Here is a 20,630-nt window from a genome sequence, read left to right on the forward strand (position 1 = left end):
TGTTGTCAATGATATTGGGGGTTTGTTGTTCTTCATTATCTACACTACGTGATTGCATGTGTGAGCGCGTCCGTCACGTACACTTGCACTAATAACAGCTGCACTCGCGTTATACGTTTCCGCGTTGTTTGGCCGCGTTCGTGTTAAAGTAAATGTAACTTAATTTCCATCAATCATTTGACTTAGTTTATATCAATAAAGTGTTAGTATATACCTACACCCCCATGTCACCTTAGCATTTGTCTCTCTGTCCTTTTCACCCATCCTCATACTTTACCTTTGCTAGTGTATCAATTATATCGAATATACTACTTAATAACCAATCAAGTAATGTAACTTCAAGTTAGTAAAGGGGGCACGGGTGGCCCAGTCGTCTAAGGCGCCGCGATTCGCTGTGCAGAGTTGCGGCCCTTGGGCACGCCAGAAACCTATGATTGTGGGTTCGATTCCCGGTTCGCCCCGATTATGTTTTTAGGTTTGTCAGCACCATACCCGTGCTCGTGGGTTTCACCGAAGTGGTAAACGTCTTAGACCTGCGTCACTTCGGGCTTTCCTCCCACATTAAGCTGGCAAGCCGTGATATAACTGGAATACTGTTAAAAGCGGCGGTAAACCCAACTCACTCACTCACTCACTTTACCTGTCGGCGATTGTCTCCCTTGGTGTTCTCTTCGTCTGGGTACGTCATTGTTGAGGTAGTTATTTATTCCGGTTCAGCCCATCGGGTATATTTTACTGGTGCTTTCCTGCACCGTTGTGTTCCTAGTCCACACTCTGAAGGTTTGGTGCTTTTTGTGCATATTTTCTGCGATTAATATGTGTTTATTTGTTTTCTTTAAACACATATCTGGTGATCAGATCACTTGTATATTGCATACTTGCAATTGGTGTATTGGAGCTCATATTGTGTTTCTTTATCACATATCAAAGCATTGCTTCCCCCATTGTATATACATACAACAGTGCTTCAGCATGTAGTTCAGTGACATATTGTCCTTTTTTTACATTGATGTGTGCACAGCCGGGTTGTGTTGACATGGTCATGTAATTAATTCAGTGACATACATTGTCATTGTTTACATTCACTGGTATACATACAACCAGGGTGTGTAGCTCACATGTACTATAGACATATAACATATTTGTCAACATATCATTGGTTGTATTAATCAACATGGCTCAAGGTGGTGAAGATTGGGAAGTCAAGTCTGAAGTTTTATCTGATGAAGATGAATTTAAGATGTTAGCCTACTTGAAGAGCACTGGTAAATATAACATTCATCAAGTTACAACCCAACCAAAACAGAAACATCTGTACACACCCAACCCAAGCCCGGAACACATGTTCACACCAATCAAACCAGGTTATTCTCCTTTCACTCCTGGTCCAGCAGCAAGTGGGAACCCTCGCTTTATCCACAGCCTTTCTCGACTTCTCCTTGGCCTGTATATCAGCAACCACTTAGGATATCTACCTTTTCAGGTGAAGATCCGGGGAGTAAGGGAGAAACATCCTTTGAGATGTGGAAGTTCGAGATCCGATGCCTCAATAGAGACGACACTTATCCTACAGCCACTCTGACTCAGGCAGTTAGGAAGTCACTTAAAGGTGATGCTGCTCGTATTCTCCTTCCCTTGGGTGGAGACGCTACAGTGACTGATATTATTAATTCGTCTTGAGGATTTACTTCAACGAGCACTGGATAGAGGAACGTACACAGATAAACCAGCTAGCAGTGCTATGCTAAGGAACCGCTTCTGGACTGGACTTAGGAGTACCCATCTGAAGGATGCTACAAGACATGCCTTTTATTCCAACCTGGACTTCAGTACACTTATGCAGACTGTGAGAATTATTGAGCAGGAGCTCACTTCCAATTCTCAAGTCAAGCCCAAGTCCACTCGTACACAACACCAGCCACAGACCGTGGATTCATCAACCACCTCTTCCAGCAAGGTGTTTGAGCAGTTATCGGAATTTCTTAGTAGACTGGAGAAACTAGAGACATCTCAGAGGAAACGACCGATAATAAGATACTCCAGCAGATCTTGGACAGATTAACAGCGTTGGAATCTCGCAAGGAACACCCACCTCCAGATTACAAGCTGAGACCCACCAGCTCTAGAGGTAGAGGCCGAGGTGAAGGAAGAGGCAGGAGGTATAATCGTGGTCAATCGTTAAACTAATTCAGCCTACTGCTGCGGGGCAAGTGGAGGCTTAACACAGGACTAGCCCCTCATTGGATTTACATCAGAGAATGGTCGGCAACATATCAACATTGATGGTTCTGACTGTCCAGCACTATTAGATGCAGGATCCATGATTACCACAGTTTCAGAAGGATATTACCAATCCAGTCTTAGTCATCTTCAACTGAAGGACCTCACAAACGTTGAAGTGAAACTGGCAGGTGATTATGTGCTTCCATATTCAGGGTACATCGAGGCTAGGATCTACATCCCCTTTGTCGATACAGAGTATTTGGTACCTATACTCGTTAGCACTGACACTCAACAAGGATGTACCACTCGTACTTGGAACCAACGTAATTGATTTAGTTGAGATGCAAATGAAAGCACCAGACACTGACATCCCAGCACCATGGATAACAGCACTGCGCTCTCAGGCTGTAGGAGGACTACTTGGCCAAGTCAAGTCAACAAACAAAGCTCCTATCTGCATTTATCCAAACCAGATGATGACCATCTGTGGCCTTGTCAGACACGCTCCAGGAAGATCCATGGCTGTCACGGAACATTATGACTTGGACACGATTTACAGACTGGATAATCTGTTTGCCCAAGACTGGTAGAGATTGTTAAGAGAGGTAGACTATCTAGAGTACCAGTCAGAATCTGTAATCTATCAGCTCGAGTCATCACCATTCCTGCCAAAGCAAAACTATGTCAACTTCATCAGGTACGTGTGCTCAGCCAGGTACCAATCAATGCACTGCCCACGAAGACTCATCACAAAGAAGATGTCACTCCAACTGTTAACAGTGATCATACAGACTCCTGTCTGACAGAGCAACAGAGGAACACATACAGATCTCACTTTGCTCCAGAAGTGGGATTGTATTATGTCAAAGAGCCTTTTGGACTTAGGACACAGTACTACCATCCGACATGGGATGAAGCTTAGTGATGATACTCCCTTCAAGCAGCCTCACAGACATATACCTCCTAGGATGTTTGAGGAAGTTAGAGAGCATCTTCATGAAATGATAGCCTGTGAAGTCATTGGGGAATCCCACAGTCCATATTCATCTAACTTTGTCCTTGTGAGAAAAAAAGATAGGTCTCTGAGATTCTGTCTAGATTTTCACAGCTTAAATGAACAGACCATTAAAGATGCCTACGCCATCCCAAGGATAGAAGAAACTCTGGATTGTCTTTCTGGTTCTTCCTTGTTCTCAAAGCTGGATTTACACTCGGGATATTGGCAAGTGGAGATGAAGGAAGATGATAAGCAAAAGAATGTGGTATCTGTGAACGGAATTGAAACAGACCCGGACAAGATTGCTGCACTCAATTGCAAGGACTGGCCAATCCCCAAGGATGTTAATGATGTCAGAAAATTCCTTGGATTCACTGGGTATTACCGCTGCTTTGTCAAGAACTTTGCCAGAATTTCTCAACCCTGAAATGATCTGGACAGCCAAAAAAAAGAAAAGAAAGAATGCTAAGCCAGATCCAAATTAGAAGTGGGATCAAGAACACCAACAAGCCTTTGACACTTTGATTGAGCACTTGACTACACCACCAAGCTTAGCTTATGCAGACTTTTCTCTTCCATTTGAGGTCCACACAGATGCCAGCATAGAAGGACTCGGGGCTGTTCTGTATCAGAAACAAGAGGACAAGATGAGAGTGGTTGCCTATGCTAGTCAAGCATTAAGGAAAAGTGAAAGGAACTACCCTGCTCATAAACTGAAGTTCTTGGCACTCAAATGGGCAGTCAGGGACAAGTTTCGCGAGTACCTTTGTGGGAACAAGTTTGAAGTTAAGACTGACAACAATCCTCTGACATATGTCTGAACCTCTGTGAAACTCGATGCTACAGGACACAGATGGCTTGCTGCTCTCTCAGCATATGATTTTATCATCACCTACTGTGCCGGTAACACTAACAAGGATGCTGATGTCAAGGCGGCCAGATTATTCAGAGAACAGACAGAAGATAGAACAATCAGTCATCAAGGCCATCTGTCAAGCTCACCAGACCTCATGTGTTTCTGCTGAGAGTCTCTCCTGTGATGTGGATGTTGTGTGCCCAGGTGAAGTATTCCCACTGGCTCCATCATCATTGTCTTGGAAGCAAGAGCAACTAAGTGATAAGTCAATCCAGCAGATACTACACTTCTACAACCTTGGACACAGACCAACAGCTTGTCAGCGCTCTTTGGAGGATCCAACAGTCAGAAGGTATCTTCATGAGTGGGACAAGTTGGTTGTGAAGGAGGACGTCTTGTATCGACAGCTGCAGAGTCCAGATGGGACATGGCTCCAACTGATATTACCAAAAAAGAGAATACCAAGGATTCTTAGGTATCTTCACAATGACTCTGGACACCAAAGACGGGATAAGGAAGAATCTTCATCGCAATATGCTTCTGCCACTTGAATTTGTTTCCCCCCCCAGCAGTCCCAACCAGGAACCACCCACAACAGAACTCTAGACGCAGCCAAAAATCAACTTCCCTTAAAGTGAAGGAATACTTTGCTGCTGAAGGAGCTCCTGACGAAGACAGTGACGAGGAAATTGTACTGTTACCAAGGCCAAGACAATGAGTGAAGCAAGATCTAGAGCCCAGTCTGACATTCACGTGTCAGGCAACGATCACACTTCCAGTGATCATCCCACTGAGCACAGTTCTTCCTATGGTCGTACCACATATTCTCCTGTGCCTTCTGTGTCTGGTGGATCCCTTGAGGACCACCAGACCCAGCCAAAGATTCAAGACTCGGGTCCCTTGTACTCATCAACCGATGTTTTGCAAGATCCATCAGTAGCAGGTACATCACCTGATAGCAATTCTCATACAGGTTCTGCTCCAGATGATTCGACCTACCAGTCGTATCCTAGTATACCTGAAGAACCTGTGGATGTTGCAGCCTCTCCTGTTTACATTGTTGGATCTCCTCCAGCTTCATCCCAAACTGAGAGTCTAAAGTCGGGGACGCCTACCCAACGGAGAACATATCCTGCCTGGATGAGGAGCGAAGAGTTGGTTACCAACTTTGTTTTTACAACGAACAAGCCAGACACAATGAACAAATTCTTTGTATAGCATCATTTGTAAGATTGTATATAGTTTTGTTCAGCAGTTGTAGTTTGCATGTGTTGCTCCAGTTCTATGTTTTCATTCAATGGGAATAGCATCATTCAAACCTATGTTGTTCACTGTGTAGGTTAGAGTGCATCAGTTCCTCCGATGACTTCTCGTCTTTGGATCATTACCCAGCAACCATTTTCCCAATGACTTCTCCTCATTGGTTCATCCTTTTCAATGTTGGGGACAACATTTTCTAAAGTGTGTGTGTGGGGGGGGGGGATATGTCATGGGCAGCCTTATTTCTACTTTAATCCATCGTAAGGCCGCTCCTCCACTTTCTACATATAATGAGTCGTACGTGCTACCCGTACCTGGCTTAACGCCTAATTCACTGGCTTCTACCTGTGACGTCACGGCAATTTAAAGGCACAGTCAATTGTCACCCGTCAGCCTGGTAGGATTGGCTGACAGCACTCAACACTTTTCTAATGCTGACGTTTCATGTTACAGGCAAATAAATACATTTTAAAGAAACTCCATCTTCAATATTTTTCTGGGACGACTAGAAGCCTGAACCTGCGACAAAACTATAAATTTACCTATGTATGTATTTTACACAACTTTGTAATCACCTCTCAATGATCAATTAGGAGATAAACATACTGTGTTTCCAATGAAGAGCTAGGCTACCTGTAGATTTAACCACGCTAAATTGAATTTTGAACCGAACGCACAGCATGAGGTTTCAAATGTTAAATTTAGCGCGGTTAAATCGACTGGTAACCCAGCTCTACATTATAAACACAGTATATTTATTTCCATTCTACCATGATTAAATAACTCTTTGGTGATATATACTGAGTGAAGTGTTTTGAGTCAGTTGACGATCTGATTTACGGAATCACCAACAACATCCTGAAAGAAAATATGGCGCTGTATATACTCAAGCAGTTTGTTTACACTGTAATAGTTCCCTCGAACACATGACAGGCATATAAGCACAGCAACTTTGTAAGCTAACATGAGATAGGCATTCCTAAAGAAAACAAAGCAAGCCCTGCAAGGATTTCTTTCTACACCGCACGTCATCATTTTGACGTTATATCGCTCATTGTGACGCAAAATATATGACGTCACATTCGTTATGGAAAAGCACCAAATTCCAAGCACTCTGTCTCCAAAACATAAAGACATTCTCTTTTTTAGATTCCTGTCTTGTTTTCTGCACCAAATGTATTGCAACACATCCTTTGAATATTGTAGTTACCACATCTGTGCATTTTGTAACTGAACCGCAAAAGAAACGTCACCATGGCTAGATATAGGACAAACCTTATTTGTCCAAACACTGTAAACATACTTTGAGACAAAACTTGGCAAAACTGATCATCAAGGTTGAAATTAAAGTGTCAATTATTCTTAAAGTGAAACACAACACTAGTCTTTGAGAAAATGGCATCACAAGTAAGTATCTCGTGTGTCCGCCATGTGCATTGATGACTGCCGTGCATCATCGATACATGGAATGGATGAGGCGGTTGATGAAGGTCAAAGGCACTTGAACAAACACTCTGAAGAACGCCTGACGCAGTTCAGTTGCAGTTCTCGGCCGTCATTCAGCCGTCTTTGAATCTCGTCCCACAGGTGCTCAGTAGGATTTAAATCGGGACTGAGGGCAGGCCACTGCATGGTTCTAATGCCATTCTTCTGGGGGAAGTCTCTTGTTGCTCTCGCAGTGTGGGCACGGTCGTTATCATGACGAAATTCGTGGTTGCAGCAACGTGCCAGATGAGGTAAGCCGTGTGGTCTCAAGACTTGATCAATGTACCGAGCTGCTGTGACACCATTACCTCTCCCTGGACCGATGTTCTGGAAGACCACAGGGTCGACCATCTGTGCAAGATCAATACCACCCCACACAATGATGCTCGGACCACCCCACCAGTCTCTCTCACCAACACAAGCATCCGAATAACGTGTCCCAAGGCGTCGCCATACTCTCTCTCTCTGCCATCTGCTGTTGAGATAAAAGAACGTCCCTCGTCTGAGAAGAGGACGCTTCTCCACTGCTGGTGGCGCCAATGCTGGAGCTGTGTTGCCCACTGGAGATGGCCCCGGCAAAGACGTGGTGGCAACATGAGTCCTCGGTGTGGCCTGTGACAGTGGAGGTGTCTGCTAGTGAATCGTCGACGCACGGTGTCCGCATTTATGTGTCGCTGGTGTGTCCCCATGGTCTGCCGAGCAGTTTCCCCAGCAGTAAAAAACCAATCTTGAAGATTCTCTCACACAATCTGACGATCCTGACGGCAGGTGGTGGCCCTTGGTCTTCCACTTCGCTGTCGGTCATCTGTAGTGTTGATGGTCGGGTACTGTTGCTGGAGCCTGTATATGGTCCTTATGTGTACTTGCCAGGCGGTTTGTCCAGCTTGCAATCGTCCAAGGGCTTGGTGTCGCTGATTTCTTGTCAATCTTGGTAGTGTAGTGTGATTGACCAATCAGAATCCAGTATTTTCCAAATTCATGGGGGAATGATGATTAACACTTGTAATAGTCACAAGGTCAGTAACAACTTTGGAATTCTTTCTCGTCACGTTTTCCATGTCGGTCATTCTAAAGTCCTGTATTTAGTGTAAATGTATTACGATGTGCTATCACTGTGACCGACTTACAGGGGTAATTCTTTTAAAGAGACCATTCTCATCTAATGATATAACTTAATGTATTTGTTGTAAACAAACAAGGAAAGGTGTTCCTGTAGAGCAAGGAACATACATACGCTCATGTAACATCTATGTGTGATGAACTATAGCATTCCACGTTACAATTGGCTTTACTACATCCCTCGGAGTATGAAATAGTGATATGAAAATTTCATATGAATAAATAAAATATCGGTTGACCTACTATATGGGTGTAAAGATGCCCCTACACACATGAAAGTTAATGAGACGAGATGAAATGTAATGCTGGACTTCTGCATTGAAACATCTATGTAAAAATTGGGATAGGACATTTGGCCAGTAGGCATCCCCATGGGCCCCTTTCATACGGTTCCTACTCCAATGAGCTCACGCAAAGTGGAAGCCAATTCTTAAGTTCACTGTCAATAACATCAACACCAAATAACACGGTGAGTATGTGAACACATGTTGTTTAATGTTCCAGTCGGCAATACTACCGTAATAATAGGACAGCCTGTAGATAATCAAGGCTAGTGGAGATAACAATGCATGGCATCTGAGTCTGATGACACATGTAGTCGGATGTTATGACAAACAAGAATACGAGTGTTCCTCTAAGGGCTTGAATTCCCACATGATACAACAGGAACAGAACCACATATTTAACATAGTTAAAAGAGGTCATCTTTATTAGATTACCGAAGTCACGAAGTCATATACTTTGCTGGTTATTCTGTCACAATACTATTGATTGTCACTGACTTTATTCAAGTATTCTAAACATGTTTGTCACATTGATATGAAATATTGATATTAAAGATAAATAGAAAGGCAAGCTCCCACACACATATAACTGAAAACAACAACACTCAACCAAGAGCTAGAAACAGTGATATGTTAGCAAAATTGTAACAATTGTATTTCTAAACAATGTGATCATCTCAACACAACACATGTACTCCGTGCTATTTCTTTACCAACAAGAACTGATATTAGAGAAACAGGATAGACAGTGATTGTTTCTCTTTCATACAGATAAATTTATTTTTGGCCTGGTTGTATACTACACGTATAGTAGTGCAAAGCAGAGAAATAATCCGTCTATGTATGACTGCGAGGAGAGCTGCAATATACGCCCCGTGCAGCATAGTGTATTGACGAATCTACAAGTCATTATTAGACAATCCTATTCAAAGATAAATATGAATGTCTAGAAACCCAAACAGTTATACTTAAAATTGAAATACAAAAAGCTTGGATGTGTTCTCAATTAATCTAAACATGTCTCAAATACTCTAGGCCATTTCGGGTCAGACTGATTGGCAGTAATTACCAACTTCATGGAGAAAGGTATTTATATGAAAACGGTGTGATTCTGAGGTGAGTTGCGGTCCGATGGGCTGTGACATGTTTACCCATTTCCTGGTGTCAACAGTGATTTTCAGTGATTCATACATATGAGTTTGACCGCAACACTGCATTTTACGCCACATGGAATCTCTTTCTCTACCGTTGACGTTTTGAATTTACATATGCTTACAGAAAACGCATGGGAATTTGTTCCTTTGTGTTTCTACAAATACAATTAATAGATAGGTAATTCGTGAATTTTGAGGGGGCACGGGTGGCCCAGTCGTCTAAGGCACTGCGGTTCCCTGTGCAGAGTTGCGTCCCTTTGGCACGCCAGAAACCTAAGATTGTGGGTTCGAATCTCGGTTCGACCCGTTTATTTTTCTAGGTTTGTCAGCACCATACCCGTGCTCGTGGGTTTCAGTTAAGTGGTTAACGTCTGAGACCTGCATCACTTCGGGCTTTCCTCCCACATTAAGCTGACAAGCCGTGATATAACTGTAATACTGTTACAAGTGGCGTCAAACCCAACTCACTCACTTATTCATGAATTTTGAAAAAATATAGTCAAATAATACCAAACCAAACAAAGTAGAAATATAGCTCACCTAAATTTGTAGCTAATAGCTTAAACGTTACTGTAGGGGCTGCTATTGAGTATCTATATTTACTGCATACAATGTGAGGAAGTACCAACAATACAATCTAATGATGGCAGAATATGTCAGCTAAAGGAGAAACATTAATGCCAAAGTGCAATGTCTCTTTAAACTGGAACATCACACCTAAGTCTAGGCATGCTAAATGTCATAGCATTTTCTACAAAAATAACACGTAATGGCACTAGATGTTTCATTGTCTCTCATGGTTCAAAGGTCAAATCATAGTCAATATTTAAAACCACTACTCATATTCCCAATTTCATTAAATAAAAAATCATTTTTATTGTTGCTGCCGGTTTCATATCTCTTGAATCAGGGTGCCATGGAACAAGTATGTGAATGTTCTGCTTTGGTTGGGATATAGGACACATGACGGACGCCGACCACACAGGTCATGACATAAGTTCACGTGACTTCAGTCAGATGAGCTACAAAATGCATAAAAATACTGACAACAATGTTCTTACCTTTATCAGGTTTAAGCATTGCGCTAGATTCATCAGGTTCTGAAAATGAGAAACTTTGTCTTAGAAAAAAGGATAATCTACTTCAAGACCATATTTTGAAAAAATAAATAAATGATTTACACAGTCTGTCTTTGGATGGATAAACTATTGACGCTTTTCCTTTGAAAATTTATTTGTTCGATAACTTCTATGAGTGTCAACATTTTGGAAGCCTGCACACGTCCCATGCTTTGTCATCATTTAATTCAGTGGAATTGCAGAGGACTCAGGAAAACATTTATTGAAGTACAATTATTAGCGCAAGACATTAAACAATCAGCACTTAGTTTCCAAGAAACCTGTCTCAAACAAATTGATCAATTTGAAATGCATCAGTACATTTCTAATCATCAATGCTCAACTCTGCATTCAAATATCACTTTACAAATAACCTTCACACTTTGTTCCTTGTATATTTCTCCATCTTCAAATCTTCAGCAGTCCGATCTACAGAATCTATTTGACCAACTCCTTAAGTCAGGTATCATCATAGGTGATCTCAACAGGCATATCTCTCTCTGGGGAAGTTCCGTAACTGGCTTTGTCTTGGTGAGGTGACATAGACATCAGTTATTTTGTCAATTAGCTAAGTGTTCACTTCGCCTCCAGCGCTTAGGTTTTTGGGTTTTGATTTCACTGGTTCAAGCCTGCAAACCTGGACACACGTCACGCTGTTCAGCAGATGCACTAGATAAGTTATTTAATTCCACGCTTACCTTCTTCTTTCAGTTTCCTGGTTTGCTGATAGGCACTAAGTTACGCTCCTATCTTTTGCTACAATGTTGTCAGTGTTTGCTTTACTTGTTTAATGGCAGTCAGTAATTAGGGTCAGACTTTACTAAACCTTAGTTATTATATACTTCAGTGTGAAAAGTTATATTTCCACTGCAGTGAACATGGTACTTCATATTCTTCTGTAGTGATGTTCACACGTTTTTTACAAAAGTTATCTCCCCTTGTATTAAGGTTAGTTCCACATTGACAAGGCAAAACAATGACAGATGATCATTCATGGAGTTAATATCGGTTCTTACCCCTTTATATTTTGTTGAAAAATGTTTCGTTATAAGCAGTAGTTTTCTCACTAAACATGTCAATCGAGACTGTTCGTCTCTAAATCGCCATTTTGTTACTTTGACCAGCGTGTATTCAGTCGCTTCCAACAACGGTCTCGTAGATTTCAAGAATGTTTTTTTTAAACTTGATTTTATTAATATTCATATCCAAATGTACGATAAAGAATTTTATAAAACTCAGATATTTTGTTGTTGTTTTCGCAATACGGATTCTACATTTTAACTCGCAATTACAAGGGTTGGTTGAACGTCCCCCCCGTGTTAGGTAGTAAGAATTTACATTTCAAAATTTTCCATTTGTAGTTTGGTAATTTAGTCTTCAGTTAGACAACTACACAAAAAGAAATAATAAATAGGATATTCCATTTGTCTCCTGAAATATCATGTTTCTGTCATCTCGTGATATCTCCATTCCCTCGATAACACGATGAGAGGAAAATGGTATTTCACCAGGCACATGGAATATCATCAGTATATTACTCATAAGTGTAGAATGAGTGTGTGTAATAACATTTCGAGATTTGCACAAGTGCATTGCAGCGATTCTCAATGTCGACTGGTCAATAGAAGCCATATGACGTCACAATGTTTTATTGTAAAGAAACATACAATATGACGTCATCAATTATCCATTACGTCAGAAACTGATTACATGACGTCATCTGAAAAGTTGGAAGGATGAAGCAGTTATTACAGCCATGAAGCTTGGATGAGGTGCTACAAGAGAGGATACGTATGTCACAGCGTGTAGGCTTGAGAATATGTTATACCAGATAATAGCTCAACACCCTATTCCAGAGGAAGAACAGCATAATATGTAGAGTACCCGGACACGTATGTGGGGTGGAATCAAGCCTGGGTTGAAGGGTGATGCTGATCATGAGTTTGATGCCATCACCAACTTCGATTACTTACGACTTCGCTTGAGTGAGGTAGAGTTTAACTTATAGAGAGATACAAATAGGCCTATTATCTTAAAAAGACGAGAGTTCGATGTACCTGTTTCTAACAAAATATCCAAATATTGAACAAATTGCAGTTACTTTTGCCTTTAATCAGACCTACATCAAGGACGTTACTAAAGTGAGGAATATATCCACTCCTTAAGTTATTGTACAATATAGGGTTCTTGCTTTCTATAATATGTTTTTTGTAACACGTCCAAATCGACCTACATCACTGGGCTTTCCTCTATCATCAAGATGTTATCCCATGATATCACTGATAGCTGTGTTGAAACAAATTTACTCACTCATTAACAATTGTCAAATTAAGGCAATAAACCAAAGGAATTCATATCTTGTTAGTACTTTACGTGTTATTCTGTGTTTGTATGTGTGATCACTGGTATCCTTCAAATATTGCTTTTATACTTACTCCGATTTGATCTGAAAAAGAATGGCAAGTAACATTAGCAAGAAGCCATTTAAAACAAATCCTGACATCATCAATACATACTATGTAAGATCTGTTTTCTGTAACACATGGTTTGATTGTTGTTGTGATTACTGCCCATTTAGAGACAGCTGATAATAAAGGACTGTTGTTTATGGGTTTTTTTTGCAGAGGATAGCAGTCACAAGTTGTTATAAATAATGCCCCTATCGAATCTCTTGCTAAATGCAGTCAAACATGCCTGGTATGTCTTAGAAGCATCAAACTAGTTGAAGATAATCGTATATGTTGCCAATTCAACCAGTTAACACACTTGGGAAGCAATATTAGCTTTGTGCACACACTAAAAGCCACGGTTAATCGCCCACAAGTAGTAGAACCTATTATTCTTGAATGAAAGGCATCGTCTTGGCTTATCATGTCTGAGTGACATATAGTCATACCTTCTGCGTCTTCTTCTTAGCCGTCTGTACACAGTCACAGCGATGAAGATGATGATAATGATGATGAGTATGGTGACCATGGGAACAAGTATCGCAACCGGTAGGGTTGACTTCGGTGTTTCTGTAAAATAATACATTTACTCAGTTATGCTAAATTATGCCAGATTACGTTTTGAGTGTTACAACACTAAAGTGAGCGTCCTGTGCATTGCGACTTTAACCTTAGATATCCCTTGTTGCGAATGACCCACGTGTCACGTGACCCAAATCGCTATCATACGACTAGTGGCGTTGTATGAAACAGGTTTCCGATCTGCAAACAATTGGGAAGGTGACAGCACTCCTCAGAGCTACAGTTAATCAAAGTCTGAAAATACTTGACACTCTCTAGGTGTGAATGACAGACGTCAATAAGATAACTACGCAATTCACCCGTATCTGGCTTGACCATGAACTTAAACATCTGCAGCATGTCTGCACCAATCTCAACAAGTAACCTACCAAGCTAGTCAAGAGGACACCACACTCCAGCCCAAACACAAACCAACCAGACCACTATCCGCCCCTATTGCTATCACACTACCTTACATTGCAAATACATCTAATCGAATCTGCAGATTACTTAAGCACCAAGTAGGCATCGATACAATCCTCACTGGCTCCCCATCCCCTGGAAGCATTCTCCAAGCTAATGGCTGCAACCCCTCTTGTGCTTGTCATAACTGTTTTCTATATCCGTACTGTACGTGTGGCTTCTTTACCTTTGTGCTTCATCACCCGTGTGTTATGCATTATACTTACTCTACATTTGGCTTCATCCAATTATCTGTGTGCTACTTGTTATCGATCACCTGTTGTTGTCAATGTTAATCTGCTATTTATCACAACATATCATGCATATATACCTCTCATCACTTGGTTGTTGTCACTCCAGCTGGATAACGGTGTAAGAATCTACATCGAAACGTCAATATATGAAATAAACCAGAAAGTGTTATCCAGAAACTTAAACGTTTTCTTATGTCAGCTATATGACGGCAGACTGGACACAATCGAGTCTGGCATTCCCGTGATTGACTAAAGAGCAACCTACAAAGTCTCTGAGCTATCCATTTCGTCACCTCATACAATAAACAGTCCCTGGCTGATCCATTACAAGGGAATTATGTCGTGTCGTTTCAACTATACGTTAGGTCCTGGGATGCAGTGTGGTTCTGGCGGGTAGAACTGTTGGGTGATTACCCTGTGCCAGTGCCGCTGGCGATGGACGGCTTTCAGTCAGGTGACCTAAGATATGATTTTATTTTCGTGTAAGTAAAGACAAAATGTGTGTGTGTGTGTGTGCATCCCTGTGTCACATGTTCTCAGTGGTGTAAGAGGAATGAACTTATCAGCAGCAGTGTATCTGTGCCCGTAGCAGGGAATATCATGGTTTATAAAAGCAACAATTTTGTTCAACATTTCAGTCTGATGACATCCGACTCGGCTAAAAAGGAGGATTCTAAATTATATTTTCCTTCAGGGGTATTTAAACATTGCATTCCACACACTAGCATATATCTTAGCATTTATTTGTCCTGGCATAAGTGAAATACAAATCATTTCTACAAAGCCACAACATTAGTTTTTGCCTGTTGGTTAACGTTATAATTCAACTATAGTGACGACAGTCCTCAAGTCCCCAATGTGCAGTCACAACCTGCAGAGCAACGGTACCAGGCAACCTTTTTTTTAAAGAGGCTGCCGAATCAAACCTAATTCTTTTAATTTTTCCATAATGCAAGATAATGATTAATATGAACCTTTGATCATACGAATATACAGAAACTAGAAAATATGTTTGCATTTTAACTCCAGTAAACGCTCACTGGAGCGTGACATCATAAACCAGGTATTATTTCATGGACGAATAAGTGTGTACATGTTACCTTTCATGCCAAATACAAAATTACATTATTGGGTCAACGTACCTTTGTGTATCTCACAATAATCTCCTGAATAGTTCATTTCACATTCTGTGCAAGCTCCACCGTGTATACCACAGATCCTGTTGAGGCAGTTCCTGCTGCACCGGTAATCACACCGCTCACCATGCCACCAATCAATGCATCCTCCCGAACACCTTCCGGTCAGTTTGTGACAGTGAACTGACTTGTTCATGGAAAAGGGGGCACAGTTAGGGCTGCACGTTTCATCACAGGTCACGCCATGTTTACCCACGGGACACTCCTCACCATTTCCTTGGATTATTGAAAATGAGAAATAATCATATTGATTAAACTGTTGGCACTTTCTTACTTTCATGCAATAACACGACTTGTTGTATCCCTCCAAAACTAATATCAAAGGGAAGCATATGAACAACGAGAATGTCGTGTTAAGCATGATGCAATGTTTGAATGTACATGCCACTGTACATGGGCCTATGACTAACGTACTGAAGAACACACTTGACCTGAGCTGATGCGTGCACATTCACTCAAATAGAGGGGAACTTCATAGTATTTCATTCAAATAATAAATATATATATATATATATATATATATATATATATATATATATATATATATAGAACCTGTTGTTACATTTATATTTATTTCAATTATATTGATATTAATATTTATGTATATGTATTAATTAACAAGAACAAAGAAAACAGGAAACCTAATCTTAATATTCTGATTCAATTGAAGCTGAACACGGGCTTTAGGTATTTCAAGTTTTGTAACATTAATATCTACATATATCTGTAAAAACATGGTTGAAATACATCATCAATCGCGTTGTATCACAAAGGTAAGAGTGACGTAAAAGTAATTTCAATAGCGTTTATTCGATGGTCCTACAATGTACAGCTAACAAAAGCGACAAAACCCTTTCCATGTCCATGAGAAATATCTGTTAAAATCACAGCCGATTGTACGATTCCAACTATACCATGAGCATGAGCTTATGAATAATTATCAAACAGTGAATATGTTCACTTGACATCATAAGATTTTAAGTTCTCTAGTTTAACAAAGTTCTGTGCATGTGGCAAGCTGAACCAGACCGACACACGCATGGTTATAATTATCTTCATGTGTGTGACACAAATAAAGGGGAAGAAATGTACAGCTCTACCAGCTTTGCTTATCAGTAGGGTGCTGTGTTGAAGGCTCATTCTGAAGGGCTCACTAGGAAACAGCCCTGTATAAAACTCACTCACTAACAACATATTTCGCGATGCCTGCGTATCTTAGTCAGTAGCATGTTGCCTAAAAGGGCATGGGCTCGGCTCGTCCCAGAATTTCACGCGCGTTAAGGAAACACCTCTGGTAACTAAACATTAGGTGTTCGTTTAAATGAAAAGCCACAGGAATCGAGAAGACTGGAAGAAAAAAACTTCAACTTCCTCTGATAAACAACTGCTGATAAGGGGGTGGGCCGCATTGACGGCAATATGCATACTCCCACTTGGGATAATAGGATATTGACAATTGAGACTGCTCTCATATACTTTACCATCCTCAAAAGCATAAAATTGTCGAACGAACATCGTTAATACCTACAATCAACTGGAATGACAAATGAAGCCAAACGGTTAAAATATAATTTCCGCAATTCACAACCACTTGATTTAGTGAGGCCATTTACCCTCACCCGACAATCGTGGCAACTGAGGGAGTTCCGTAGAACTGTACGCGTATCTAAATGAATTGTTGTTCTGATGTCGGTTCGTCACAATGGCTAGACTGGTCCTGAGTGGACCTATTCATGTACATAGTCGGGCGACCGAACACTAATCAAAGACAGGCCGGAAGTGATGCACACAAGATGACCATGGCCGCTCATTAGCTCAAGACTAACATCTCATTACACCTTTTGATTGATTTCTTACATGCACCTGAAACTCCCGTTGGTCAGCCATGTGCAACCCATTGAGCACTCTTGGCACATGCATGTTGCATGCGTTCTCAAATGTGTGATTAGAATGGCTTTGTGGACAGCAGTGTAGCTGTACCAAAAGCAGGGAATAGTATGTTTTTTAAAGCTGCAAAAGTATGTTCAACACTTCAATCTGTAGACGTCTAACTCAGCTAAAATGAATGGATAAATGTCTAGGATACATCGTGCAAGACACGATTAAAAAGTGCCTTCGCTACAAGAACTAGATAGTATGTCTGATTTTGATAAATCAGTAATCACTCACATGGACCGTGGCATCATATATCATGTATTACTAGTATTTGATGGACGAATAAGTGTGTACATGTTACCTTAAATGCAAAATACAAAATTATATTTTTCGGTCCACGTACCGTGTGTCTCACAATAATCCCCTGAATAGTTCGCTCTACATGCTGTGCAAGTTCCATCGTATACATCACAGACCCTGTTGAGACAGTTCTTGCTGCACTTCTTGTTACATTGGTCACCATGCCAGCCGCTCTTGCATCCTCCTGAACACTTTCCCGTCAGTTTGTGACAGTGGACTGACTTGTCAGTGGAAAAAGGGGCACAGTTAGGGCTGCACGTTTCCTCACAGGTTTCACCATATTTACCCAAGGGACACGCCTCATCATTTCCATGAATTGTGGAAACTGAAAAATAATCACGGTCATCAAAGTGTTGACACTTTCTTGATCTTTTATTTGGGTTTTATTACATTTAGTATATGAACACTGAGTACAAAATCATGGCTATCTGTTTTCAAGACAATATTGCCTCACTGCAGTGTAGCCCACCTGGATATTTAGTCAACAAACACAGCCATGTATATTCAAATGATAAAATTAAACATATGAACAAGTCGCTAAAATCTAATGATTTGAGCAAAATATTATTTCATATTAAGGAAATCTATACATGTCAAAATCCAACTCCCTGAATCTGGCATACTTCATCGCATTTGGTAATGTCATTCCTCATTATGGTTCTCACACCCTCCTATAATTAATTGCTGTCCACGTTTCCTCAAATAAATAATACAGTGCATCCTTTTTTGCATGCTCCGTTTCATAAAGGACAAGCAAGACCCATAACAAATCTCAGTTACCATTTTTAACAATTCACTAAATTTCAATCTACAAAACTTATAAAATCAGAAACCCGAGTTAATTATTATAGTTCGGATTGATTATTTTAAAGTGTTGATTTGGTTCCTTCAGTTTGCTTGCCATGAATAATGTTCATTCATAAAAAACAACAACAACAAAAAACAATGCACCAAGAACAAGATTGAACACAAACATCTGATGGTAGCCAGTTTGTCTTCTTTGGCAAAGATTTATAGCGTATTTCTGTAAAACGTCACAGCTATATGTACACATAACCGTGAAGTACCCTCAGTTTGATGACTTCAAGCCCAAAGAACAATGACAAATTACACATGACACTGGGGATAGTGATGATAATGATTACTCGTAATATGGTAATTAAGTGTATTGAGTTTTAGATCGATGTCGTGTAGATACTTTGCTTTGGAAGCCATTGATACATTTGTAATTGTTGACATGCACTGGATAAATAATAGGTTGCAGTATTCAATATCAGGTTGCACTAGTGTATGTTTAATACAATAAAAGAGCGTCGGATGTTGGAGGCGCGTACCTGTTTTTTTCACATTACAAAAGAAACATCATACAAAGAAGAAACGGCCAAACAAATAGCACAGCTTGATAAGTCAGTTAAAAACGGATACCCTCATCCAATAACAAAACATCCAGGCTGACATGTATGCATAACCAAAACACGTGTTCATCATGACTACCACATGCACCGCCCAAAATAGTTTTCCTCTTTTGAAAAAAGTTAAAATCGATATCATTTTCTATGGAAGTGACACTAGAAAATATCTTCCGTTTTTGTTTTAAAGCCAACTTTCGTATATCAGAACAGTGGTATAAAATTGAATATACAATTTTGGAGACCCGAGAATACAGCTGAGTAAAACTACATTCGCATGGTTGAAATCTTCCTAATTCTTATGCAGTTAGCTTCAATACAAATGACACATTAAGGTCACATCATTGCTGTAGTGACATACATTTGCATAACAATTGGCATTGTTACTCATCATTATGGCCAACACCGGCAAAACACCCTCCCACAATGTATTGCTGGACCTATTGGCTGTCAGTGTTAATGACCTCAAATCAATAATACACAGTATCCTGTTTGGTATGCCCCGTTTGTTATATGGCATGCAAGGCTTAAAACAAATCTTAGCAACAATCTCAATATTTCACAAACTATCTTTCGGTGAAGCTGATAAAACATTTGTCAAAAGAAGTAAAGTTTAATAACAGAAAACCAACTCAACCATGTCAACAATTCAAAGTGCATATATATTCTTGTACAACAGAGATACAACACACTGACCCAGGGTGAATCATGTTTTACTGATTGACAGTGTATTGCTGGCATGTCTTGAGTCCGAGCAGGTCTCCGTCAGCTTTAATAAATCCCCCATCTCCCATGCAAAGTGTCAACTTCCTAAAGCTTTAATATGGTTCTTGAGGAGATTCATAAATGTGAAACGTTATCACAGACCATCAGCACGTCATGGCATAAGGTCACTTAAAGTATACCTTTTAAGTAAGTGCATGTATACAAATATTTGTCCTTTAATTGGAATATTACTTAGTTTCACATTGAAAGAACCAAATGGGAAAAAACTCCAAATTGGTTGATACATATTATACTGCCTGGAGAATTTCCTGTATCGTCATCCAATCAGAAACATGAGCTAACAAGACTTGGTGATGTATGTATGTATACACATACTGATGGACAACGTACAACTCACCAAAGATTATGACAAGCAGGCTGTAATTCAGCATCTCGAAATTCTTCACTGAGTTTATCTGAAAAAAATAAGAACTCTGTATGTTGTATTTGCTGTTATCTACTGTGATATTGTAGAGATTGCTGTTTTCATGAGGGACGTTTTGCCTCAGTTGGTTGACTTAACCTATCATGTGGTCACTGCTGTAGAGACTATTAGGCTGTCTTCAATATTCACTATCATAATATCAGTTATATGGTTGGTATTCATTTAGCCTGACTTCCCGATCCTGTTAGTCGCCTCTTTCGACAAGCAAGGTCGCCTTTTACGGTATGATGTACAAACACAACATGGTGTCAGAAGTTGGATGGCCTAAACAACATAAAACCTAACTATTAATAACAATATAAAATCGGGCTATATATCACCATCAACCGAAGGTAGGCCACTTAACTGTGGACTTACAAT

The 20,630-nt window shown here is 40.3% G+C and overlaps 1 protein-coding gene across 1 annotated transcript in view; it reads right to left on the reverse strand.

Moving 5' to 3' along the window:
• LOC139447481 (von Willebrand factor D and EGF domain-containing protein-like) overlaps positions 1-20,235 on the reverse strand; it is a 58,183-nt gene extending 37,948 nt beyond the window's left edge. Inside the window, exons 1-6 of the mRNA XM_071228877.1 lie at positions 20,184-20,235; positions 17,695-17,976; positions 15,363-15,632; positions 13,393-13,513; positions 10,660-10,667; positions 10,440-10,478 (exon numbers count right to left, since the gene is read on the reverse strand). Of these exons, the coding sequence (XP_071084978.1) occupies positions 10,440-10,478; positions 10,660-10,667; positions 13,393-13,513; positions 15,363-15,632; positions 17,695-17,976; positions 20,184-20,217 (754 nt within the window). The 5' untranslated portion in view covers positions 20,218-20,235. The remainder of the gene's footprint in view (positions 1-10,439; positions 10,479-10,659; positions 10,668-13,392; positions 13,514-15,362; positions 15,633-17,694; positions 17,977-20,183) is intronic.
• Between the last annotated feature and the right edge of the window lie 395 nt (positions 20,236-20,630).

This window comes from Haliotis cracherodii, unplaced genomic scaffold (genome assembly GCF_022045235.1).
Source record: "Haliotis cracherodii isolate W230 unplaced genomic scaffold, xgHalCrac1.p SCAF_7, whole genome shotgun sequence".
NCBI lineage: Eukaryota > Metazoa > Mollusca > Gastropoda > Lepetellida > Haliotidae > Haliotis > Haliotis cracherodii.